We start from the raw sequence: 25749 nt of genomic DNA, 5'->3' as shown, positions 1-25749 counted from the left end.
ATAATATACAACATATATACCATGCATCAGTTATATATAGCATAGGTAAAGGTAAGGTAAAGGCCCTCCCGTTGATCGTCGATTTGCTCAAGCGGGCCCAGTAACGTCTCCATTGGAGACTTTGTTGTTACTGTGTCTGGCATATCGAATACTCTCGGTAGCTTGCCGGGCTCACCGAGAGGGGCGGAGGAATCGAACTCGGGTCGGCCATGTTGGCCGCTTGTAAGGCGAACGCCCTACCCGCTGTGCTATCGCTCCAGCCATATAACACACATATATGTGTTAGATATGTATACACATATGTATACATTATATATGTTATATACATACATAAAAAATATAACATATATATGTGTGTGGGTTCCTTGTTTGTTTTTAGGACTCAAAATTGCTCAGAAAATAGAAGAAAATTAGGCACGATCATTGCCTCAACCTCTTTCCCTTCACAAAAATCAGTGAAAGGATTGAATCCTTTCCCTAATGACAGGTGTAATTTACCTATCATTAAATCAGTCACAGAACAAAATGGTCTCTTCTCAGTGGAGTATTAGAAAAGGACAGTAGCCCTGAGGATGACTCCATGTGGGAGCCCTTTCCACTGAGGATAGAGTCTACTTTGGCGGCTGTCTGTTTCCCTGGCTACCAGGGTACTTAATGAAGGCTGTTTTTCCATCAGTGTGTCAACTTGAACAAGCTGGAAGCAACAGCAACAGAAGTTCGACTCATCAATAAGTCCATGGAGTTGCTGGATGAGAGGAAGTTCTGGGCTGGTATTGTGTTTACCGGAATTACTCCCGGCAGTGCAGAGCTGCCTCATCATGTCAAATATAAGATCCGAATGGACATTGACAATGTGGAGAGGACAAATAAGATCAAAGATGCGTAAGTGGAATCCCATCACTCAAGTCAGACGTGGGGAAGTCAAGAGCAGTTAAGATAATAGGACTAGAGACACTGTTTTATCTAATAACTTGGTAGGAATTTCAGCAGAAAGTAAATTGGTGGCCTGATTTTGAAACTGGAATGCTCAGTGTAGAAAACTATTATCTCAAAGTTCATAAACTGTCATTTTCTTTTGATTCAGCATTTTACTTAAGGGCGTTCATTGTAAGGAATTAAGTCAACCATAAAACAAAAGTTTAAAAGAAATTGGCTGTAAGCTCCTCATGTTATCACTATTTATTTTTACACGAATCAGCAACCCATCATTATAAAAAGGGAATGATTAAATAAATTTTTGTATATCTGGTGCAATGTTAGGTAGACCATGAAGAGGATAAAATTAAACTGGTAAATTACATGCTTATTCTGATGGTATCTATATAAAAATACATGTGTACACAACTAGAAAGTGAAATCCAAAAATCAAATTGTGAGTTCTCTATTGCTAGGGTTGTGGGTGATTTGAATTTTTGAAATGCTTGAACACCTGTGATTTGGATTTAGGTACTGGGACCCTGGTCCTCGAGCTGACCCCTTTGAAGATATGCGGTACGTCTGGGGTGGCTTTGCTTACTTGCAGGACATAGTGGAACAGGCGATCATCAGGGTACTCACTGGCACTGAGAAGAAAACTGGGGTCTACGTGCAGCAGATGCCGTACCCTTGCTACGTTGATGACATGTAAGTTTCCAGGATGCCACCAGCCTTCTTTACCTGATCGATTATGCACAAACATACACAATCACACAGACACTCAGGGACATTAGGGTTTATCTGTGTCCCTTTAACATCACAGAATTTCCTGTGCTAGTTTGTTATCTGAAGGATTACTCACAAGAGGTTCCTGGACTATATTTGTGCTTTATCTATGATGATTTGAGTTTACATGATGATATTGGTCAGATACTGCTTTTGATACTCCCTGAAGATTTTTGGAAATAAGTCAGAAGTAGGCAGTTGACAGTGTTATCTGCATGACAGAAATGCACACATGCGTACACAAGGCAGTCGTTTCTCTTTTGTAGTCCCATGGCTAGCAGCAAGTACATTTTACACACACACACACACACACACACACACACCAGGAGTTCCAAAAAACCTGATATTGCATTTGCAATAATACAAATAAAATTGAACAGGATCTTCTTACCTTACACTTTTTACCTAACTGTTATCACTGAGTCACTCAGCTGCCCAATTTTTATTGTGATGGCTGTACCATTGTCACTGATAATGCCTTGTAAGACAGAAAGGGCAAAGGTATAGTTACTGAATTCTGTAATGTCTTCCAAACTTTTCACACACTCTTCCTCTCTGTTGTGGTGGTGCGTGCATTTGTGTGTGTACATGTGTGTGTATATGTGTGTGTGTCCGTGTGTGTGAGTGTGTGTGGTATGTAAAGATCAGAGAGCAGACAGCACAGTGCTTCTTTCCTAATATTTGCTCTCTCGTTTTGCCCTCAGCAGCCAATTCTTTGCTTGGCTCACTTTAGCTCTTTCAGGTCGCCTGGAAATAAATTATTTTTCCCCCTTAAGGAGGACTTTCCCAAAGATCCTCCTAAACCAACATTTACTCTAGATAGGAGTAAGAAAAAAAAAAGAGCTTTCTAGACTATAGGTGTGCCTTATCTATGATGGGAGTTAGGTGAGCTAAGTCAGTAGTGGAGGTGTTGAACTCTCATGAAAGACAGGGTTGATCTTTTGATATCGGACATAAAAATAAGCCACATTTAACTTAATGGCATATCAAGATAACTAGATACTAATGGAGATGTCCAAAGAATTTTGACTTGATAACATGGATAACATAGATAGTTAAACATTTGCCACTGTGGCGCACTGTCTATGAAGCGTTTGCTCACCCCGATGTTTCAGAGTCCAGAGTGTCTGCCCACCGCTGGCTCATTTCTGTTGGTGTTTGGTATCTCATTCTGAGACCTGAGCACGTGCATCTTGCTCATTTCATTTCATTTCATTTCATTTCATTTCATTTCATCATCCTGTTAATCGTCGATTGCCTCGAGCAGGCCCCAGTAACGTCTCTTTCATCCTAGCCCTGAGATTATATTCACGGCTCTTTAGGAGAATGAGACCCATCATTGTTACTTGTATTTGGCATATTTGGTACGCCACGGGGAGTTTGCCAGACTCTGCCCTGTGGGCAGGCTACATTCAATAGCCTGCAAGTTTGTCCAAAGTAGGAATGAGATAATATTCTGATAAGATGTTCCGGGATCTGGATTTTATAGTCTCTGAGTCTTGGCCGCTGATGGGATTACACGGCGCCAGGGGGCCAGGTGGTGGGTGTGACCCCCGCCTACTGGAATTTGGAGGATCTGGGTGGAAGATGCTCGACTCCAATTCGAGTAGGCTTGGAGGTCTCGGCCCCGGAACCCGCGTGGCTTTGTCCCTCTGCCAGTACCTTCATGTGTGCGGAGAGTGGTCTCAGCATGGTGGTGGCTGGTCCTGGAGGTCTTCGGCTGCCGGAGCCCTGGTCGGGGCGGGGAGGAAAGCTCTTGCTCATGCTTGCCTTTAATTCTCCCCACCCCCATTCTCGGGGTCTTCCAGCTTCCTGAGAGTGGTGAGCCGGTCAATGCCTCTCTTTATGACCCTGGCCTGGATCTACTCCGTGGCTGTGATCATCAAGGGCATTGTGTATGAGAAGGAGGCGCGGCTGAAGGAGACCATGCGCATTATGGGCCTGGACAATGGCATCCTGTGGTTCAGCTGGTTCATCAGCAGCCTCATCCCCCTGCTTGTGAGCGCCGGCCTGCTGGTGGTCATCCTGAAAGTAAGGCTCCCTCTCTGATCCTCCTGGCCAGGGAACTTGGAAATAGCTCGACACAGGCGATGTGAGAAGAAAAGAAAAAAGGCTTGAAGTGGGAAGGGATTATGCATGTTATTTTTTTGCGATCTAATTTTATAGTCAATGAAGGGGAGATTCAGAGGGGGACCCTGATTTGCCAGAGTCATCTCAGCTGGCTAGGCACTAAGTACCAGGAACCTGGGATCTGGCTTCAGGTGAACACATCCTCAGTTATACCATAACGTCTGGTAGGGACTCGTGGCAACATCCAAGAGTGATTTTGGTTTACTAATGGGACTTCTGCTCCCCAAAATTTGGAGGCATTGGACCACACCCAGAAGGGCTTCTTCAAGGCTCTCCACTTAGGGATCACTCCTCATGAAGCTCAGGGGACCATATAGGATAGCAGGGATCAAACTTGGTCCAGACACGTGTAAGACAAATGCCTTGTGTGTTGTGCTATCTCTTTAGCTCTAAAAGGTCACAGTTTCTCTGTCAGAATTTTTAAAAGGCATAATCAGAAAAATAATATGTTATTGTGGGGCTGCTCTCCACACACTTGGGCCCAGCCTCACCCATAGTGAACCTATTCCTGAACTACATGACCGCGTATACTTTGAACCACCCATATTTCAAGACTACTGCACCACATTTGATGGGGTTTAAAGTAGGAGGCAACCAATCTTAGAAGGAAATATTTTTTTTACAGATACACACACACACACACACACACACACACACACACACACATGCACATATGGGCTGGAGCGATAGCACAGCGGGTAGGGCATTTGACTTGCACGTGACCAACATGGCCAACCTGGGTTTGATTCCTCTGCCCCTTTCGGAGGGCTTGGCAAGCTAACAAGAGTATCTCGCCCACATGGAAAAGCCTGGCAAGCTCCCCATGACGTATTCAGTATGCCAAAAACAATAACAACAAGTCTCACAATTTGTTGTGAGACGTTTCTGGTGCCCATTTGAGCAAATTGATCAAAAATGGGAGGACAGTGCTACAGTGCTATTGTGGGCTAGGTTCTGCTGGAAGCAGAGGTTGAGAAAAGATTTGACCCCTGGGTATTTTAGGGTCAGCATCTGTGGGACTGATGGGGAGATGCAAGCCTGGGCTGCAGGAAGTTCACCACAGAATTTCTCCCCAAGACCAACCCCATGGGTGTACTGGAGTGTAGATAGCTTGTCTGAGTTGCTCCTCAGTGAGTCAACATGTTCAGCCCTTTAAATCCTCCCAGGCCTTCCTCCCTGCTGTTGCAGGCCCATTAATCAGTGAAGGGTGTGTCTCTGAGCCGAGGCTCTAGGCAACTGTGACAAATCCAGAGGAATTGACACCCACCTTCCCATAGCTGGAGAGCAGATCCCTCTTGAAGGGATTCCTTGGCATTGTGGGCCTGTATCCACCTTAAACATTCGTAGGTTCATGCCAAATTCCTTCTCTACCCTCACTTTGTTTAAGGATCTGTCTTGTGAAGAAGAAGTGCTTTTAATGAGCAAAGAGTGGAGGTGGGTGCAAAGGGCTGGAAGTTATATTTAACTTAGTACTAGTCACTGTTGGTGACAGATGAGCACTGACGGATATCCATGAACTGTCCAAAGTAGGTCACATGTATTGTCATATCAGATCCTCACTAAGTGGCCATTAAATATAGTGAAACTTAAAGACTTCACTGAGGTCATCTGACAGTAGATTCTGCTCGATTCCTGACCGAGTTCTGTGGTCAGGAGTTGCTTCCGTGTTGGGTTGGTGAGAATCATGATAAGAAAACTGCATGCTGCCATTCCCAATAGACCCAGATTACACTGTGTAAACTGAGTATAGAGCTACCTGTAAGGTCCTCAGGGGGCTACAACCTTGTGGATGTGCTGAACCCATGGCAGGTTTTCAAGGGAACATTAAGATTTCCTGCCTGTTTTTATTGACTTCAGGAGGGAGAAGTCACGGAGAAATCTCTTATTGGTGCCAAGATCCATAGTCCTTATTAAAAACGAAATAGTTTAAAATTTATTCCTTAAAGGCAGCTCAGATAGAGAAGGGAGCACCAAGTAAAGAGTATTGGGAAGATCCTCCAAGGATAAGAGATGCATGCTGAGAGTAGACTATAGACCGAACATGATTGCCACTCAGTGCCACTTTTGCAAACCACAGTACCCAAAAGGAGAGAGAGAACAAAAGGGAATGCCCTGCCACAGAGGCGGGTGGGATGGAGGTGGGTGGGGGGTGGGAGGGATTCTGGGATCATTGGTGGTGGGAAATGGGCACTGGTGGAGGGATGGGTACTGGATCATTGTATAGCTGAAACCCAAGCACAAAAATTTATAAGTCTACAACGGTACCTCATGGTGTTTCAGTAATAAAATTTTTTTTAAAAATTAAAAAAATTAAAAATAAAATTAAAAATAAAATTTATTCCTTGGAGAAATGACAGCAAAACTAAACCATAGTTAATATCAAATTTGGACACTGTTCTTTACTTTTTTGGTGGGGGTGGTGCTCAGGGCTTTCTCCAAGCTCCGTGCTCAGGAATCACTTCTGGAAGGACTCAGAGGATAACATGGAGTGCCAGGGATTGAACTCAGGTCAACTGTATGCAAGGCAAGCCCCCTGGCCACCGTACTATCAATCTTGCCTGGATGCTATTCTTTCCTTGACCCCCTGCCACTACAGTGTTGGCACCTGGACAGTTAGACCCCCGATCTTGATGTGGATTTCTTCCTCAGAGGAATGAACGGCATGCTCCTGCTGCATTATCTCTGAGATGAGGATGAACGGGCCCCTTCCGGGGAGCGTGCAGGAGCATGCCTGCTGGTCGAGGTACCACAGGTGATGGGTCTCTCTCTTTGCAGTTGGGGAACCTGCTGCCGTATAGCGACCCGAGCGTGGTGTTCGTCTTCCTGTCCATGTTTGCCGTGGTGACCATCCTGCAGTGCTTCTTTATCAGCACCTTCTTCTCCAGAGCCAACCTGGCAGCTGCCTGCGGGGGCATCATCTACTTCACACTGTACCTGCCCTATGTCCTGTGCTCGGCCTGGCAAGACCACGTGGGCTTCATGCTCAAGATCTTTGTGGTACGTAGCTCTGGCCACTGGGCAGGAGCTGCAGTTCCAGCCGCCCTGTTGCTTCCCCTCCCCTCCCCTCTGTAGTCCGATGGAGCACAGATGCCCCCGGGAACTTTCTGCTGGGCTCTAAACTTGCGACAACGCGAAGGCTGGCATTGTGTTTTCCACTGTTTGTCCATAGTCTTCTCCATGAAGGCAGGTCTCACGGATTGGGAATTGTTCAAAGAGCCAGATTTCACCCTTGAGCTAGCCTGGTAGAGATAGGTAGCCTTTGGGGTGCCACCTTTACAGTAGAATTTCCAGCTCCGTTGGGCCAAGGTCAGCCTGTGACCAAGACACAAATTACAGATAGAAGGAAAACCTTCTGAGGTCAGATAGAATCTTAACTCTAGTCTTACTCCAGTGTGAAGTTTTCTCTGAGTAATATGTTTCTGAACTAATTAAAGATGGAGGAGTAGTTTCGAAGGTGTGCAAGGCTCTATAAGTGCCAGACACACTATCCTCCGAGAGGCTTCAGCCTGTATGCGTTTGACAACAGCATCCTCTGACCCGGAGCCATCAGCAATCCCACAGAGAGAACTTTGATGAAAGTTACGAATGTTACCTGTGTGTGCGGAGTGCCGGATTTTAAGTCCTTGAGCATCTTTGGAAGTCTAACATTCTAAAAGCTCACCCCCCCAACCCCACCCATGTACATGTGTTTCTGAAATGAGCAGTTATAAATAGAACCAGTTTCTGAGCTGCCAGGAGCCCAGGCTCCTCCAGGGACTCTGTAGGCGAACACTTCCCTATCTTATAATTGATCCATTTTGCAAATTAGAATTTCTCCAGGTGGAATTTATATTGAAAAACGATAGAAAAATGGGAGTGATGAGGATTTGGATGAATGACTTTCACCTCTTTCTCACAGAGCCTGCTGTCTCCTGTAGCTTTTGGGTTTGGCTGCGAATACTTTGCCCTCTTTGAGGAGCAGGGCATTGGGGTGCAGTGGGATAACCTCTTTGAGAGCCCCGTGGAGGGAGATGGCTTCAACCTCACCACCTCAGTCACCATGATGCTGTTCGACACCTTCCTGTATGGGGTGATGACTTGGTACATCGAGGCCGTCTTTCCAGGTACACGGAGCTTCCATGTGCATTGGAAAGGGCAGATCTCTCCTATTTGGGTGCTGAAATTTCTGCAGGACCAGGGGCATTCCTGGGAAAGATTCAGACTTTAGGCCCATAGAAAACAAATAATTCAAGGAGATGCAGCTGATGGTCAAAATACAAATATTTGTATGGCTATAATCCTTTATTCATGAGTCCCATTTTCCTGGCACTGCATCCAGGGTTTGATGTTTTGGTGCCTTCATTCCTCCTAACATTACTTGGCATGAGTTATGGTATCATTCATTTGCCAGTGAGAGAACTCAAAGAAGTAAGTTTCCTAGGAGTGTTGGTGTTCAAACATGAATCTACTGGGTCATACTAAGTCAGTTATCCCGGGGCTGATCCAATTTCCTAATTCTGTATCCCCCTAAGTAGCATAAGCAGAGGTTCTGTTTCCTGAGTGTAGAGTGTAGCTGTACATAATCAGTTTCATTGACTCTAAGCCTTTGCCTGTGACTTAATCAAATCAGGATTCCTAGAGTCTTGTTTTGATGCTTCCCTTAATAAATCTCTTTGGCCAGTACCTACCTTGAGTACATTTCCATTCAGATCAAATTCTAGAGATGAAGATTTAACACTTTCTGGTGTGCCTTCTGTGTATCCTCCAGTGTAGTGTACATGAAAGGTTTATTATCTTTACCTGAACTCGCTGCTTTAGAGATGCAATTTGGATCTCTGAAGATCCAGATTGCAGATCTGGATTCAGATTCTGAGTCGTGACTGCCCATATGAGCTTTGGCAGACTACTTCTTTTTATCCTCTTCTCTAAAAGGGGCATGCTGCCTGCCTCTGGGTGTCATTGTTGGAGTCCATGAGATGCAAAGTATATGCTCTATTTAGAAAGTCTCAACAAGCATGCACCCTCCTTTTGCCCCTCCTCCATTCCAGTCCATTTCATCTCCAGAGACTGTGTCAAGGAGGAAGTGGGTCTGGCTTGGATACCTGGGGAATACTGGGATGTTGGTCAGCTTGGCTCACACATGTGCTTTGCTTCCAGGCCAGTACGGGATTCCCAGGCCCTGGTATTTTCCCTGCACCAAGTCCTACTGGTTTGGGGAGGAATGTGCTGAGAAGAGCCCCCCTGGTTCCAGCCAGAAGGGAGCAACAGAAAGTAAGTGCCATCAACCCCCCTGGGGCCAAGGGCTGGGTCTTGTCCTTTGATAGCATTGAGTGACTGAGAAATAGTAAGTGATGTCCCTTTACAGATGCTTACATGCTGTTGTATCCAGCACTGCTCACTAATCACTAACTGGGGAATCACAGAAGGACAGTTTTTTTTTTTCCACTGAGGGCCATTTACTTTGATTTCTTGGCCTCTAGGAGGGTAGGTTTTTATTTGGCAGACCGTCCCTCCTCCTGTTCCCCTGTACATGCGTGCACGCACACACACACACACACACACACACACACACACACACACACACTTTTTATCCTCTCCTAACAGAAGGAAGAGGCAGGACTATCTTGCCCGCGGTACCATCCCTTCATCGCCTGCCTCATTATGGTGGCTGCTGGCACCTGTGTAGGTGTTGCCAGTGGCAACCAGAGCTCAGCCCTGTGCTTCTTAGTGCCCCCCACCACCCCCACTTCATTACCCTGAGTTCTGGTCTTCTGACTTCTCGCTGCTGGTCACGATGCCCACAGCTCACAAGCCTTCTGGGCTGTTTGCTAAGGTTCTGGGAGAGAAACAGTGCAGTGGCGCCTTCTGAGTGGTAAGACCCCTTTCTGCTACTCTCTGCCTCCCGCCGTCAGCAGCGCGATCTTCCTTAGCCGGGGCATTCGGCGTCTTATAACAGCCCTCGCCTGTCCTATGTTCCTCTTCTTCCACAGCTGCCTTTTCTCACTTCATTTTTCTAGCACTCACCTAGAACTGCTCACAGCTGCCGAAACATACATGTTTTTCCATTCTTCTCTGTCTTTGTGTGTATGTGACCTGTCCTCCTCGGGCCCTTTCTCCAACACTCCTGCCATCTACATTCCTACTCTTCAAGATCTAGTCCCACATCCCTTACCTCCTTGCGTTCCAGGCGGTCTCTCTCTCTCTCTCTGAAATTCCTTGACACCATTGAAAAACAAACCCCTTTTATTCAAAAATGATTGCACTCAGGAATTTGCAAAATGGATTGGGCTAGATTATCTTTCACTCTGTTATCCCAGATGTTAGCACCTTGCATGAAATCCTACTGTAACAGAAAAAACCAACATCATGACCTTGATACATTTCACAGACATCCTTCAACTTTCACAGTGCTACACCCACTCATTCATGTTTGTGGTCAGTCTTTTTCTCACATCTGTAGATCCATATAACTCACTACCTCAGCCAAGGTGCAGAATTATTTCATCACCAAAAACCTCCTCTGCTCCTCCCAGATACTCAATTCACCTCTATTCCTTCCCATCCCTGACACCTGCCGACAAATCAATCTGTCCTCCACTTCGACATTCTTTCCAGAATGTGATTTAAATGAAGCCCACTCAATATATTTCCTTTGAGATCACCCCAACTGTGTTTTGTAGCAATTGCTCATGCCTTTTTCATAACTAGGTAGTATACCACAGTTCCGTGGCATCTTTCTCGACCTGTTTTCTAAACATCTGTGAGCATCCTATATTTTAATTGCTTCCCAAGTCTCTCCCACCCTGCCTCCAATCTACCTTGAATGCTCTTTTTTATTGTTGCATTCCCATCAGTGACTCTGCTGCCTAACTGACCCTAACGAAAGAAATGTTCACACCCTGCCTCTATTCCCAAGAAACTTGAAGGGACCACAGAGAGGGGGCGATATTCAAAGTGCAGACATGGGCTCCTGTCCGTGACCCTGCACTTCCTGTTTTTTCCTGGCTTCATTGCTGTCTTCTGTCTGTTCTCTTCATAGTCTGCATGGAGGAGGAGCCCACACACCTGAAGCTGGGCGTGTCCATCCAGAATCTGATGAAGGTTTATCGAGATGGCATGAAGGTGGCTGTGGATGGTCTGGCCCTGAACTTTTACGAGGGACAGATCACCTCCTTCCTGGGCCACAATGGAGCCGGGAAGACCACCACCATGTAAGAAGAGGGTGTGACCCTGTCAGGATTCAGCCGCAGGATGCTTCTGTAGCACAGTTAGATGATGAGCGTAGGGAGAGGACATACAGCTTGAGTGAGAGAGTATGTTTGTAGCATGTGCAAGGTTCTGGTTTCGACCCCCAGTACCACACCCTGAGCACTGCTGGCTATGGTCCTGGTGGCTCCTTATAAAAAAATACATTAATAAGAAATATACTTTCTAATCACAAGAATGCTTTTCCAGTGGTCATTTTTGTTAGGTTTTATTTCTTTAGCTCAAAACAGGCTGGGGTCTTTTTTTTCTTTTTGGGTCACACCCAGAGATGCTCAGGGGTTACTCCTGGCTTATGCACTCAGGAATTACTCCTGGCAGTACTCAGGGGACCATATGGGATGCTGGGATTTGAACCCTGGTCAGCCACGTGAAAGGCAAACGCCCTACACACTGTGCTATCACTCCAGCCCAGGCGGGGGTCTTATAGTGACCTTTTCCATGTAGATTTTAGAATTTCCCCCGGGTTTTGGAATCTCTGGTCGGAACAGCTCTGAGCCAGCTGGTTTGGGCAGAAGCTTGAAGCAGGAATGTAGCAGGCTAGATCTGTTCACGGTGGTAGCAATTTCTAGGACCTCTGTCCCTCAGCAGATCTTTGAAGCTGCTGGACACTGACTCTTTGATCATCCTGTCCCAGACCCATAGATACCCTTCAAATGGGTGGTTTCTAAAAAAGAGTCTGGGCCATAGGAGCCCGGCTAGCCTGGGTGCCTTTCAGTTACTGCACAGGATATATATTTGGAGTTGTGACCTTCTACATTTTTTCCCTCCATCACTTTTGTTGTTATCAATGCAAAATTATTGTTTATGAGCATTGTGTTAGTAATTTTTAAAAAACTCACAAAATTCGTTCTACCTAACCCATGAAAAAAATATTTATTTTGAAATAGATTGTTCACGTTCATTTTATCCCAGCAACCAGGATGTGAGGATATATAATGTGTGCTTGAAAGTTTCCTCTCCGTGGCAACTGTGAAATCTGCATTCAGCTCAGGCTCAGTCACTTTGTGTTATTTGGTGAAGAAGCCATGAATGCTAAACTCCCGCTGTCTTAAACTCTCCTCCTCAGGTCAATCCTGACCGGGTTGTTCCCGCCCACCTCAGGCACTGCCTACATCCTGGGAAAAGACATTCGCTCGGAGATGAGCACGATCCGGCAGAACCTGGGTGTCTGTCCCCAGCACAACGTGCTGTTTGACATGTAAGTCCAGAGTTGACTTCTTGGGGCTGTGGGTGCTATCAATGGGACTCGAGCTTTTGCCTTTCTTGGGCTAGGCAGGTCAGGCCACCTGGCCGTGTTGAGTCCCTGATGTCCTTTGACATAAGGATAAACAGAAGGTGAATTCTGTAGCGGTAGACTGTGACCTCAGTCCAGCAGCCTTGTAAGGGCTTGGGAAGTGGGACATTCCGATATTGTCATTCTGTAGGGCACGTTTGCTCGTCCTCTTTCTGCTGCCATCCCCTCTCACATACCCAAACCAGGTACCCGAGGAAGACCTGAGCGCTAAGATCTTGGGCAAGAACTAGCCCCTTTGGGACCCTCGTTTCCATCACCTGAGCATCTTGGGCTCCTGGTCTCACAGGGGCCTCCCTTCTCTCAGGTTCCAACAGGGATCCTCAGTGGTCCTCTAGGACCAGGCCAGGTTATTTCCTCACCAGCTTCTTGACTGATGGGTGAGAGGTCCCTTGGAGGACCTGTAGTTTCAAAATTGGATCAGCTGATGCCTGGTACTAAAAGCTGCCAGGAATTGGTTGAAGGCGCCTCCTTGCATTTCAACTTGGGGCTTCTTGAGAGAATCATATGTTGCTGTGGAATTCTTCCTGGGTGTTATTCCCCCCACCCCCCACCTAAGTTAGTGAAGTTTCTTTTAAAGGGTAGGGGCAGTGTGCCTGTTCTCTTCTGATCTGGGTCAAGAGTTATCATACTTTGGGATATTCTGCAGGGCCTAGGGCCCCTGGCCCAGAGCTGATGTGCCCCTGTCCCTAGGCTGACTGTTGAGGAACACATCTGGTTCTATGCTCGCCTGAAAGGGCTCTCAGAGAAGCACGTGAAGGCGGAGATGGAGCAGATGGCCCTGGATGTGGGTTTGCCCCCCAGCAAACTGAAAAGCAAGACAAGCCAATTGTCAGGTGAGGCCCAGAGATGTTCCTACTCCCCTCTTTCTCCATCCCCATGCCCCTACCTAACACACACACACACACACACACACACACACACACACACACACACATACACACACACCGGAAATCACCCCAGGACCTCCATCTGGGTTGAGTGGGTTAGAAATGCAGCTGTGGCATGATGCGCCCCCCCCCCCCCCCAGCCTCACCTCTGCCCCAGATGTTTCTCACCACCTTTGCTTTTAGCAGTCTGGAGGGAACTGTTCTGTCCCCAACCCTTGGCAACCTTTCTTGTCCTTGCAGGTGGAATGCAGAGGAAGCTGTCTGTCGCTTTGGCCTTTGTCGGGGGATCCAAAGTTGTCATTCTGGATGAGCCCACAGCTGGCGTGGACCCCTACTCCCGCAGGGGAATATGGGAGCTGCTCCTTAAGTATCGGCAAGGTAACTGCTGGGTGCGGATTCTGGACTATAAGCTTGCTAACTGAGAGCCTCTTGAGTAGGCGAACGGGTCCCATGACTGTTCTTATTAGAACTGGTTCTTAGAGAAAATGCAGAAGTTTTTTCCTCAAAACTCTGTTCACCCATCGTCTGGAGACAGAACGCCTGATTTACAAGGGAAAGCTCATGTTTCCTCTAGGGGCCTGCACGAAGAGAAATGATAAAGGACACATGTTGGGGAACCGTGTTCCCTATAGACTGAGCTTCTTGAGAACAGAGGCCGGGTCATTGTTTACCTCTGTCCCCAGCGGCATGCACTAACTTTTTAAGTCATGGGCAAAAGTGATGAATGAATGGATGGAGACTGAGATGCATGGTCGACTTCCTGCTGACAGATGCAGAAGCGACACGTTTATGACTCCCTGAACGCCACCAGGAGTGATTCCTGAGCACAGAGCCAGGGGTGATCCCTAAGTACACTGAGCATGCACCTTCCACCCCAGCCCCTTCTCTCCCTGCCAAAAAAAAAAAAAAGCAGAGCTACAGAAAGGATTGAGGTTACCACTTTATGGTTTCAGAACTTTGCCAGGCACAAGATCTGGGGAAGTCATTTAACTTAATTTGCCTGTTTCTTGGCGTCACATAGTGGTACCTGCCTCTTAGAAGACTAAGCTAATGAGAACTAACGGGCCTGTCCTGCCCCCTTTCTTGTGTTTGTGACGGGCAGGTCGCACCATCATTCTCTCCACCCACCACATGGACGAAGCAGACATCCTAGGGGACCGGATCGCCATCATCTCCCACGGGAAGCTGTGCTGTGTGGGCTCCTCCCTCTTTCTAAAGAACCAGCTGGGAACAGGCTACTACCTGACCTTGGTCAAGAAGGACGTGGACTCCTCGCTCAGCTCCTGCAGAAATAGCAGCAGTACTGTGTCATACCTGAAAAAGGTGAGTCGCCATCCCAGGTCTGGGGTCATGCTGGGTGTAGGGAGTCAGGACTCTTGACCAGGATGGCATCTCCACCTCTGTCCCTTGCCCCTGTCCCCTCTTTGCTACCGGAGGTCAGCATCTCCTCACTCTTTGGTCGCTGCACAATCAGAGCAAACTGCGATTGTTTCAAGCTCGGTAGATCCCTGTTTCCATTGTGCTGCTCTGTTGAGCCTCATCTCCTACGGAGGCTCCTGGTGAAGATCCTTGCAAGACTCAGGATGAAGGAAAGAGATTTGTGAAGAAGCCTGGCTGCTGCCCTGCTGATTTGTGAGGGGCCTTTCCAGCAATGCTCACAGGGTCTGGGGGCCACTTCAGCGACTCTCAAAGCATTCGTGTTGACCATAGTTCAATTCCTTTTTTTTCCCTTCTTCTTTTTGGATCACACCTGGTGATGCTCAGAGGTTACTCTTGGCTTTGCATTCAGGAATTACTCCTGGCAGTACTCAGGGGACCATATGGGATCCTGAGAATCGAACCCGGGTCAGCTGTGTGCAAGGCAAACGCCCTACCCACTGTGCTATTGCCCCAATCCCCATAGTTCAGTTCTTGAGTCTGGTGATGCCGTGCTGCTCGGACCCAGCTGTATTGGGAGTCACCCAGGCTATTCCTGGTGGTATTTGGGGGATCACACCATTCATACATGCCAGACCTACGTTCCAGCCCTGTGACCAGTCTCCATGGCCCTGCCCTGTTATTTCTGCTCATAACCTTTAACTCTAACTGATCTGGTCAGTAGCAGATACCGACCACCGAGCTCTGGCTTCTTGCTAGACATTCATTCTAGCAGCTTCCGGGCATAACAATAATTAATAATAATAGAAAATTCTTTGTAGATTTTAACATCTATCAATCTATCTAAAATCTCAAAAAAGTGCTAGGAACCATGCACAGTCGTACTCTAATTGTTATACCAGATGAGTGAGGTGAGGTTGATTTGATCTTTTACCCAAGATCAGCAAGTGGGTAAATAAAAATAAATAAATAATAGTCACCAGGTACATTTTTTCCTCTACCCCAGGGCATGCCTGGGGACTTATTTTGATGAACATATGAACTATTTAAATTCCAGTCTAGATACCATGTGCATGTATGTATCTCTCTACCAGCCACTCTTAGCATGTTCTGTGGCATTAGGATTACTGGAGGGCAGGTGAGAAGTGTTGACCCCTGGCCCAGCATAGAGTTTGCACATCAGAAGCTGCTGTTTTGCCACGGGTGTGGGTGATTCAACACACATTAACACCTGAAGAGCACTAAAACGACAGAGAGCTATGGTAAATCTATGCCCACGATGGCTGGTCATCCACAGAGTGGCTCTCCTGGGCAGGCCACAGTTCTGTTCACCACTGCAGCCCACCTGGCACGCGTGTACGGAGCAGCCTTGAAAGCCACGGCGGCCACTGGGTGCCTGTCTCCAGGACAGCTTCTTGCTCCAGTTGGCACCCACTCGAGGCCTCTTGCAAGTCCTCCACAGGCGAAGGCAGGTGGTGGTGGCTGTGCCTCGCTCGGTGCCTGACCCGTTCTCACCTCCTTCTTTGCCATTAGGAGGACAGTGTTTCTCAGAGCAGTTCTGATGCTGGCCTGGGCAGCGACCATGAAAGTGACACGCTGACCATCGGTAAGCATTCTGGGGTTTCTTATTCAGGTGGTGCCTGAGCTTCTCCCAGCTGGGCAGAGTGGAGGCAGAGGAGGAGAGGTGCAGAGGCTGGTGGCGCTGACTCAAGGTTTGCTACGGGGCTGGGGCTGGGAGGCTGGCGGAGGGGCAGCTTGGTGGCAGACGCTTGCTGGGGAGCGGGGGCTTGGTGTGGGGGCTGGCGGTGCAGCTGGCAGAGAGTGGACAGGATGGGGCGATGGCTGAGGGTACAGGAGTCCAGGGGTGAGGAGTGGGAGGCCGTGCCAATGGTTAGGGCTTGGATTTCAGTGTCCAAGGAGGCTCTCATCAGGGAGTTTAGAAACAGTCTGCTGCGTTTCCTCAAGAGGTGTGTCTAGAAGGCCGGTGTCACCAGTTACAATACAGAATTGGAACCTTTACCCAAGAATAATCTGCCCTGCCCTAACAACTCTCTGTTCCCAGGAAGATTTCTCTTTCTGTGGAGTGATTAGCAATTAGTAATATCAATGGAAGGTGCTTGTTTTTTTTTTTAATTTAAGATTAGGGAACTAGGAGAAATTTAAATTCCTTTACTAACATTTTCCATAGAGGAACTCTTAAATTTATGTGGTAGATATCAGGCTTTTCCCTCCTTTTCCCTTATTTCCACTTTCTTATCCTAGGATTATCTACCCCTCCATCCACCCACCTCTTCATCTGGCCTTACCTCTGTGCCCTGGGAGCTTGCAGTGTGTTGAGAATGGGTGATAGGAAGGGGAATAAGATCTAATCCTTGCCCCTGGAGCTTCCCAGTTAGAGAGAGAGGGGCATGTAGAATGTGTTAACCATCAGGACCATCTTGTGAGCAGAGTCTGCTGCAGAGTAGGTGAAGGGAGAACGTGAAAGGTGGCCAGCCCTGAACGTGGGACCTCTGATTCGGCTGAACCATCTTGTCTTTGTGCTTCGGTCCGTACAGATGTCTCTGCTATCTCCAACCTCATCAGGAAGCATGTGACCGAGGCCCGGCTGGTAGAGGACATTGGGCATGAGCTGACATACGTGCTACCCTATGAAGCTGCCAAAGAGGGGGCCTTTGTGGAGCTCTTCCATGAGATCGATGACAGGCTATCAGATCTGGGCATCTCAAGTTATGGCATCTCAGAGACCACCCTAGAAGAAGTAAGCTCGGTGGCAGACTCAGAATAATGCAGGACCTAAAATTCTAAGGCCAGCCAGCCGTCCAACATTTCCACCGGGAAGAGGATTGCCATGGAGCCCTCCCGGCATTGACTTTTGGGTCAGGCTGGCCCCAGTGAACCCTTAATGGCCAGCCCGAGAGGAATTAAGATTGCTCCCGGGTGTAACGGTGACCTGGCCAAGCAGGAAAAATGGCCATCATGGAAATGCTGGGTCTAGTTCATATGATCTTCTGATATTTGAATCCTTAATATTTCTACTGGTGGGGAACCCGTTGGCCCTTACTCATTCTGTCCTGGATAATTGATCATAGTGCTAGCCTATTCAGAGATTTAGGGCAATTGATGTGGAAGGAGCCACTGAGTTCACTGAATTCTTTCCCTCTGGGTACTGGATAAGTTGCCCCCCCCCATCTGACACACACACCCCTTCACCCCTACTGCAGTGCCCTCCACATCGTAGCTTTTATTTGAAAATAATTATCTGGATTGATTTCTCTCACCTCTGAGGAAATGTCCTCTGGTTAAAAAATGCTTCACTAGCAACTGGGTCTGACAAAGTGTTATTAATAAATGAGGTTTCTACATTTTTGTCTTTGGGGGCTAATGTAATAATCCTGGAAGGGTTTGTCATTCTGGTAACACTGGCTGATGGTACTCTTACTTTTATATTTCAGATATTTCTCAAAGTGGCTGAAGAAAGTGGAGTGGATGCAGAGACCTCAGGTAACCCTTTGGCCGTCCTGGCCCCCTCGCCCCCCTGTAGGCTGTCTTAGCTCAGCAATGTGGTGCCCTTGCTTTTGAATTGTTTCATCACATTCTTCTTTTTGTGTCTTTAGAGTGTACTAGATGTCAAGGGTTTGTTTTGTAACAGATGAAATGTGGATTTCTTCCCTTTGCCTTCAGATGGAACCTTGCCAGCAAGACGAAATAGACGGGCCTTTGGGGACAAGCAGAGCTGTCTTCGCCCATTCACTGAAGATGATGTGATGGATCCCAATGATTCCGACATAGACCCAGGTCAGTTTGGGCAAGATCTGCAATGAATCTCTCTTTGAAATAGACTCTCGTTCACATTTTCCCCTAGTGTTTTCTCTCGATGGCCTGGAGCCAGGGTGATCAATGCCTCTCAGACCCCAGGGAGAGTGGGAATACGTGAAAAACCACCTTCCCTTTTCTTGTGTATCTTGTCAAACCAGAGCCAGTCCTCATTTAGCTGAGAAATTCTTTAAATTCATTTTTTTTCTCAGTTCTATGTCTAACTTTCATTAGGATTGTAATTGATGACTAAACATTCTTTTGATGATTTTGAAAGAATTAGGTGGATTTGCTTTTAAAATTAATAGTTCCCCTAGGTTTTTCTCTTTGTCTGAAGAGAGAACGATATATATACATATATATATATATATAGAGAGAGAGAGAGAGAGAGAGAGAGAGTGTATTTGTGTGTGTGTCTGTGTGTGTGTCTGTGTGTGTCTGTGTATTTGGGATGGAGAAGAGAGACTATATATTGTCAAATATTAGTGAGTTGTCAAAGCACCTCATGTCTTTTGTAGTTAGGAATCTTTGACTTTAAGAGACAAGGATTTTTGTAAACTATCTAGACCTTTCTGTCTCCGGGAAGCTGCTTGTGTGAGTGTGAGCTGCTTGTTTCCCCGACATCAGACATTGTTGGTACTTGGATCATCACATCTAACTTGCGAAAATTAGAATGGATAGATGGCAGACAAAATTCCTTTGCGATATATAGATGTATCAGTCTATAGATATATGTCGTGTTTCATTGATGACAGGAAATTGAGGATGGCTCTATTCATCTGGATGATCTGAAATTGCTCAGATGTGAACTTCTGCCCTTAGTTGTTTCAAACCATCTGCATTTATCAGATAAGAACGGAAAGACAGTTCTGTGTCTTTGGGACATTTTGAGTTGGACTTTTCCTTAGACATGGCTTTGTTGTCAACCCCGTTACTTCTAAGGTCCTTCCATCTCAAAAGCAAGCTTCCAGGAAGCTGAAGATTCCATTGGGAGGAGCGCAAGCAGGTCAAAAGCGTTTGAGATAGGTAACCTTCAGTGCTGACTTCTTGCAGAATCCAGAGAGACAGACCTGCTCAGTGGGATGGACGGCAAAGGCTCCTATCAGGTGAAGGGCTGGAAGCTCACACAGCAGCAGTTTGTGGCCCTGTTGTGGAAGAGATTGCTCATCGCCCGAAGGAGCCGGAAGGGATTCTTCGCTCAGGTGAAAATGCTATTCCGGGCCACGAGCGCAGGCTTTGTGGGTGCGACTCTCTGACTATGGGGCAGGATGGCATGGTTATGAGAAGGAGGCTGAGACCAGATTGTTAGCATTTCATTCCCAGCTCTGCTTTCTGGCACAGCACATTTCTACCTCTCTGTAGCTCAGTCTTCTCATCTGTAAATTGTGGGGAATAATACCCATGACAGGGTTGTTATGAGAATTGAAGTGGGTCTTAGAAGAGGCCTTGTAGTAGTAATTACTCTGAGGGTTTTTTTTTGTGTGGGTGTGTGGGGGGGTATTAGTTTTATTGAAGAGGAGAATATTCCTCCGCCCCTCTCGGAGAGCCCAGCAAGCTACCGAGAGTATCTCGCCCACATGGCAGAGCCTGGCAAGCTCCCCGTGACGTGTTCGATATGCCAAACACAGTAACAACAAGTCTCATGATGGAGACGTTACTGGGCCCGCTCGAGCAAATCGATGAACAACGGGAGGACCATGACCGTGACCGTGACCGTAGAGGAGAACATAAAAGGGCAAAGTTTAGAAAAACTGGGTAAATTATACTTTCAAGGCGTGAGAAACAGTATGTGCAGGAGAATCTGACAAAAGAATTTCGTGGAACTAGATGTTTACCTGCAAACAGAGAAAAAGTATAACAAAAAGACCTGGTTAAAAAATGGCAAGAAAAACCATAACAACTAAAACCGGTGTTGGGGGAGGGAGAGAGGGAGAGGAGGGAAGGAGGGATACAGGAAGAGAGAAAGGAAGGGAGGGAGGGAGGGAGGGATGGAGGGAGGGAGGGAGGGAGGGAATGCCTTAATAATACTGAAATGATTTAATTTTCATTACAGTACTTTGCCATATTTCAGTTCCCTTTCGGTATGTTCTCTCTATAACTCCAGAGCATTAGAACCAGGGACCTAATTTTGAATCTTTGTTATTTTAAGGATAAATTTCCCAGCAACAAATACGAGTTTAGAGTTTCTGCACTCAGAGAAAGTATGCGTATTAAGAGTGAGGTGGCTCAAGAAGGACTTAGACCATTATGCTTCTTGGGGACATCCAGGGAGAGACAGTGATGGCTGTCACTTTACACTGGCACCATTGCTGGGGTTTGTTTTTGAGTGTGGAACCTGAGCAGGTCATCTAGTGTCAGTTCACCCACTACAAATGAGAAGAGAAACCATGATGGAATGAATTCTTAAGGGTATGCTTGTAGCCAAGGCAGAATCAGGCTTTAGCGGGAATTTTAAAGGTCCCCCGAGTCCTCCTGATATGTTCCACTGTTTACTCTGTGAAGGTCTCATTTGCCTTACTGCCATGACCCTTCCCTTCGTACTGCCAGTTTCCAGAGAGGGGGTGGGGAAAAGGTTTTACTGCTTCTCACCCACCAAGAGTCTTGGTAGAGCTTGGCCTTGAGCTCTGTACTCATTTGTGTGCTAGCAAGGTAGGGAGCTGACTGAACCCAGGGAGGCCTTCCCCCTTCTTTTTATTTATGAAGCTTGCTCTTTCCCCTGCAGTCCCCCCTCTCACTCCCCCATAACTTCTGGTTATAGATTGTCCTGCCAGCTGTGTTCGTCTGCATTGCCTTGGTATTCAGCTTGATCGTGCCACCCTTTGGCAAGTACCCCAGCCTGGAACTTCAGCCCTGGATGTACAATGAACAGTATACATTTTTCAGGTAGATACTTGCTTTCTATGCCAAAAGAAGAGGAAAGCCTGGGTAGGTCAAGGATGTTCAGTATGTGGAGGCCAGAGGGAAGAGGACTCAACAGTCTCACAGTGGAATGGGTTTTATTCTCTGTCACTCAAACTCCTATAAGAGTAGGAGAGGTCTGGCCTGTGGCCTGTTCAAGGCTCTCAAAATCATGTGGTCTGGCCCTGGCTCATGATCGGACAGATTCGGATGCTTGTTGTCAGCTGCCTGCAGCCCCTCTACCTGTTTTATATGGCCTGCAAGTGATGTGATAAATATCCAACTGGTCCTTGGATATTTATCTTATTATCATCCATGGAGAAAAGATAACTTCTCTATTGGTTGTTATTACTCCTAATAGCTAATCCCATAATTTATAATATATAATTCTTTAATATATAATTCTATAATGTACAGTTCTATATTTATTAAAAACAAGCTCATGTTTATTGCAAAACAAAAGACAGCAGGGAGCAAAACCTGGAATAATAGCATAGTCCAGTAATTTTCAAAATTTTTTATGCCTAAGGCCTGGCTACTTCCTGAGCACTGATCTATGAGCCAGCAGTGAATAGCAAGGAGTGGTTGAGTGAGGGTGTTCAACCTGTTACATAAGTGGACTGATTACAGTTCATGGATTAGTGTTTAAAAGCCAGTGGCCAACACCCCTGTTGCTGCCTCTGAACTGTCCCCACTCAACTGCTCTTGTCAGTCATGTGTTCTGCATGAACAATATGACCTTGCATGAAGCCATACTATATTTGAATGTTAGCTGTCTTTTTAATTTTGTAGTTTCTATATACTGTGAAAGTATTGCATTACTAGGTTCTTGGGTTTACAAAATAAAATTCACAGGTTGATTAGTTATAGACACTAACATGTTCATTAGTTATAGACCTTAACTTGTGTTCTTCAGATGAAAACAGCAGCGAATGTATCCAATGCTTCAAAAGAAAGTGAAGAAGACTTTGTCTTGATACATAAGTTTTCTTCAGTGCTTGAATTTGTAGACCTTTAGATGGAGGAAGTATGCCAGTGACATAAAACAAAAAAGCAAAAAAATTAATAAATATGTCACTTGGTCTCTTTTCTATAACCACAGCTTCCATCCTATTCCGTCTCACTTTATCTTTTCTTTACCAGTTGTTAACGCTAGACAGTAGACCATAAGTTTGTTTTGCGCTTATAACCTGTGCTTATTATGTTTTCTAGTTGTCTGTGCATACATTCAGCCAACAAAATCTGACTGCCCTTTCTTAGAAAATTGTGGTTTACTGTGTCTAAGAGATAATCATGAAAGTACTTTTGAAACACTAATCCTTAAAGATTACTTAATATTGAAATATACTTTTAATTGTATGTGACTGTAGAAATACTTGTACAAGCTCATGTATATACTTGCACACACTTCACGTGAGTAACTTATATACCTAAGTTCCACCCTGGAGTGCTATCCCTTGATGCCATATATGTGGTCAGATTTTTGAGCTCATTTATGTTTGATTATGTATATAATTCATTTGCATTTTAATAGCGTAACATCTACTAATTTAAACACTAGTAGAGTGTTTAAATTAGAAAAAAAATATTTTGTCCTCCTGATTCCTGGTTTCAGTGAATTGCTGAACTGGCTTCTCCTCCTATTCCACAGTAATGATGCTCCGGAAGACATGGCCACCCAGGAACTCTTGAATGCCCTCACCAGAGAACCTGGCTTTGGAACTCGCTGTATGGACGGACACCCAATCCCGTGAGTGCCCCTTGGGTTATCAGAACTACCATGATGTCTACTTGTTTTGTCATTAGTTTATCTCGTAAAAGTAAAGTAAAGGCCCTCCCGTTGATCATCGATTTGCTCGAGCGGGCCCAGTAACATCTCCATTGGAGACTTTGTTGTTACTGTGTCTGGCATATCGAATACTCTCGGTAGCTTGCCGGGCTCTCCGAGAGGGGCGGAGGAATCGAACTCGGGTCGGCCATGTTGGCTGCGTGCAAGGCAAACGCCCTACCGCTGTGCTATCTCGTAATACTTTTCATTTATCAGCAGAATACTTTACACATTATGAATGTTGTTATTTGCCCTATGAACCTGCTTTAACGTTAAAAAGCTGATATAGTAATCTTACGAGATCTTCAAGGAAAAACATAGCAGAGGAGGGAGATTCCCTAGGACTCTGCAAAGCGGATCACTGCAGATGTTTGTTTACTCCTGTGGAATTAATATTTAAGTGATACTTTATACTGATCAAATGCTTTTGTCTTCTCTTCCTCCCATCTGCTGCTCCTACAGACAGAGATAGGCCTTTATTACATACCATTTGCAGTCTGGCTTCTCATCACCCGAAAAGATGATGTATCAGTTTCCTATCACAATACATATAAATTTCTGTCCTTTTAGAGTTGTGTGTTTATTTTAACATTTGCTTCAAAATTTCTTTTGCAAGACTTCTTTTAAAAAAATCAGACAGTACGTAAACAAATCCAATGCATGCACAGATGACTCTGAGAGGGTTAGGGTACGTGCTTGTGTTTGGAGAGCTTCATGGGCAAAGGCAGGGAAAAGAGGTGAGACCTGGGCATGTTCAGTGATGGCAGATATGGGTTTGTTTAATTTAGAACTCAAGTCAAGCATTAAGACTGCATTTCTTACCGGATTAAGTACCATACATTCTCACCACCACCCCAAGCACCGAACAATATATATATATATATATATTTTTGCCTTTGGGCCACATCTAGCAGTACTCAGAACTTATTCCTGGCTCTACACTTAGTATCACACCTGCTGCGCTCAGGGACCATATGGAGTGCCGGGGATTGAGCCCTGGGTCAGCCTAGAGCCAGGCAAATGCCCTTCCCACTTTATTGTCACTCTGGCCCTCCAAGCACCTTAAGGTTTTCTACTTGTTTAAAACATAAACGGAACCTTGGCTCTCCACCCTTTTCAGCCTGTTAGCATAAAATTCAGATCTTTTCTCCACATTAGTCTCCTCTGGCTGCTGTCTTCCTCTCTTGCCCTCAGCAGCAGAGCAGTTAGAGCTTTCAGGTCCCATCATCGTTTTCTATAAAACAGGTTTGCAGCTCAGGAGGCTTTGGCGAGGCCAGGAGGCATCCAGCAGTTACGAGATCATGTTTTGTGCTTTCCAAAATGGTGACGGGATGGGTCCATATTTGTGCTTGTCATGGATTGATCCTGTGCTGGAGGCCTTGGCCGGGGGAATGTAACCCTTGATGTTCTCCCTTCCCAGAGACACGCCCTGCTTGGTAGGGGAGGAGGAGTGGACGACTGCCCCAGTTCCCCAGACTATTATGGACCTCTTCCAAGATGGGAACTGGACCATGGACAACCCTTCCCCCGCCTGCCAGTGTAGTAATGACAGAATCAAGAAGATGCTGCCCGTGTGTCCGCTGGGAGCAGGGGGGCTGCCTCCTCCACAGGTGAGTCACTCTGCCTGGGCGGCGGGGCAGCAGAGCAAATGGACAGACAGGAGTGCGGGGTAGGCCTAGAGCTTCTGCTTGGGAAGAAGGATTGGGAAGAAGCACGCCATGTCAGGAGCATCCCTTCTGATTCCTAGCTTTATTCTTCTCACAGGGAGAGACATGTGGGTTCTGAGGGAGGAAGTAGAGTGTGTCGGATTCTGTCTTCCAAAATTCAGCCTTGCTGGGGCTGGAGCGATGGTACAATGGGTAAGGCATTTGCCTTGCATGTGGCCAACCTAGGTTTGATTCCCAGCATCCCATATGGTCCCCCGAGCACCGCTAAGAGTAATTCCTGAGTGCAGATCCAGGAGGAACCCCTGAGCATTGCTGAGTGTGACCCAAAAAGGAAAAGAAAAAAAATCATCCTTGCTCACAGACTTGTATGAGGTAGAACCGGAGCCCAGTTCTCTCTGCCCAGTCCTCAAGCTGTGGGAGATGTTCTGTGGTCTCTCCACAGAGGTGCTGGCAGCACAGAAAGGCAGGCCCAGCTGCATTTCCGACTCTGCTACAGGCCACCTGGTGACTTCTTTAAACAGTGTCTCTTTTCTCCCAAAAGACAGACCTCTGAGAGCTTCTAACTCACCTTCTCTGAACCTCCAACAGTGGGAGCAGTTCTGAGTCTGTGGTTTTTTTTTTTTCATCCTTTCTGAGAACAGTGTCAGGAAAAGATTTGCTGGGGATATCTCTGTTGCTTTACCAACATCTAGTTTGCAGGGCGAGGGTAAGCGGTTTCACTGCAGTGAGGATAAAGAAGTCCTGATCACCTTGCTTTAGAATACCAAGACATATTGGCAGTATAACTCCCGTGAATCACATATTTCACCAAGTGTAGGCAATGAAGTTGCTCCTTAAAAAGCCTTTTTTTATTGACTACAGAGAATTGTATTTTAGAGCTTGGGAGATTGCTCAGTTGATAAAGCACCT

At 46.3% G+C, this 25749-nt stretch overlaps 1 protein-coding gene across 3 annotated transcripts in view; it reads left to right on the top strand.

Moving 5' to 3' along the window:
* The window catches only part of ABCA1 (ATP binding cassette subfamily A member 1), a 148852-nt gene that overhangs the window by 95748 nt on the left and 27355 nt on the right, over window positions 1-25749 (top strand). For 2 of the 3 annotated variants that reach the window (XM_056117375.1, XM_056117376.1), the window contains exons 13-31: window positions 677-882; window positions 1447-1623; window positions 3510-3732; window positions 6607-6828; window positions 7730-7934; window positions 8968-9081; window positions 10850-11021; window positions 12143-12274; window positions 13061-13203; window positions 13498-13635; window positions 14360-14580; window positions 16268-16346; window positions 17190-17392; window positions 18087-18135; window positions 18316-18429; window positions 19501-19649; window positions 21206-21330; window positions 22997-23095; window positions 24594-24783. In XM_056117375.1, coding sequence (XP_055973350.1) covers window positions 677-882; window positions 1447-1623; window positions 3510-3732; window positions 6607-6828; window positions 7730-7934; window positions 8968-9081; window positions 10850-11021; window positions 12143-12274; window positions 13061-13203; window positions 13498-13635; window positions 14360-14580; window positions 16268-16346; window positions 17190-17392; window positions 18087-18135; window positions 18316-18429; window positions 19501-19649; window positions 21206-21330; window positions 22997-23095; window positions 24594-24783 — 2961 coding nt within the window. Of the gene's footprint in view, window positions 1-676; window positions 883-1446; window positions 1624-3509; window positions 3733-6606; window positions 6829-7729; window positions 7935-8967; window positions 9082-10849; window positions 11022-12142; window positions 12275-13060; window positions 13204-13497; window positions 13636-14359; window positions 14581-16167; window positions 16241-16267; window positions 16347-17189; window positions 17393-18086; window positions 18136-18315; window positions 18430-19500; window positions 19650-21205; window positions 21331-22996; window positions 23096-24593; window positions 24784-25749 lie in introns of all 3 variants that reach the window. The other variant, XM_056117377.1, reaches the window with a different exon arrangement.

The sequence above is a fragment of the Sorex fumeus genome, unplaced genomic scaffold (genome assembly GCF_029834395.1).
Source record: "Sorex fumeus unplaced genomic scaffold, SorFum_2.1 ptg000034l, whole genome shotgun sequence".
NCBI classification, from domain to species: Eukaryota; Metazoa; Chordata; class Mammalia; order Eulipotyphla; family Soricidae; genus Sorex; species Sorex fumeus.
The sequence above is the reverse complement of the archived record's forward strand: the minus strand, read 5'-3'. Positions and strand labels throughout refer to the sequence as shown.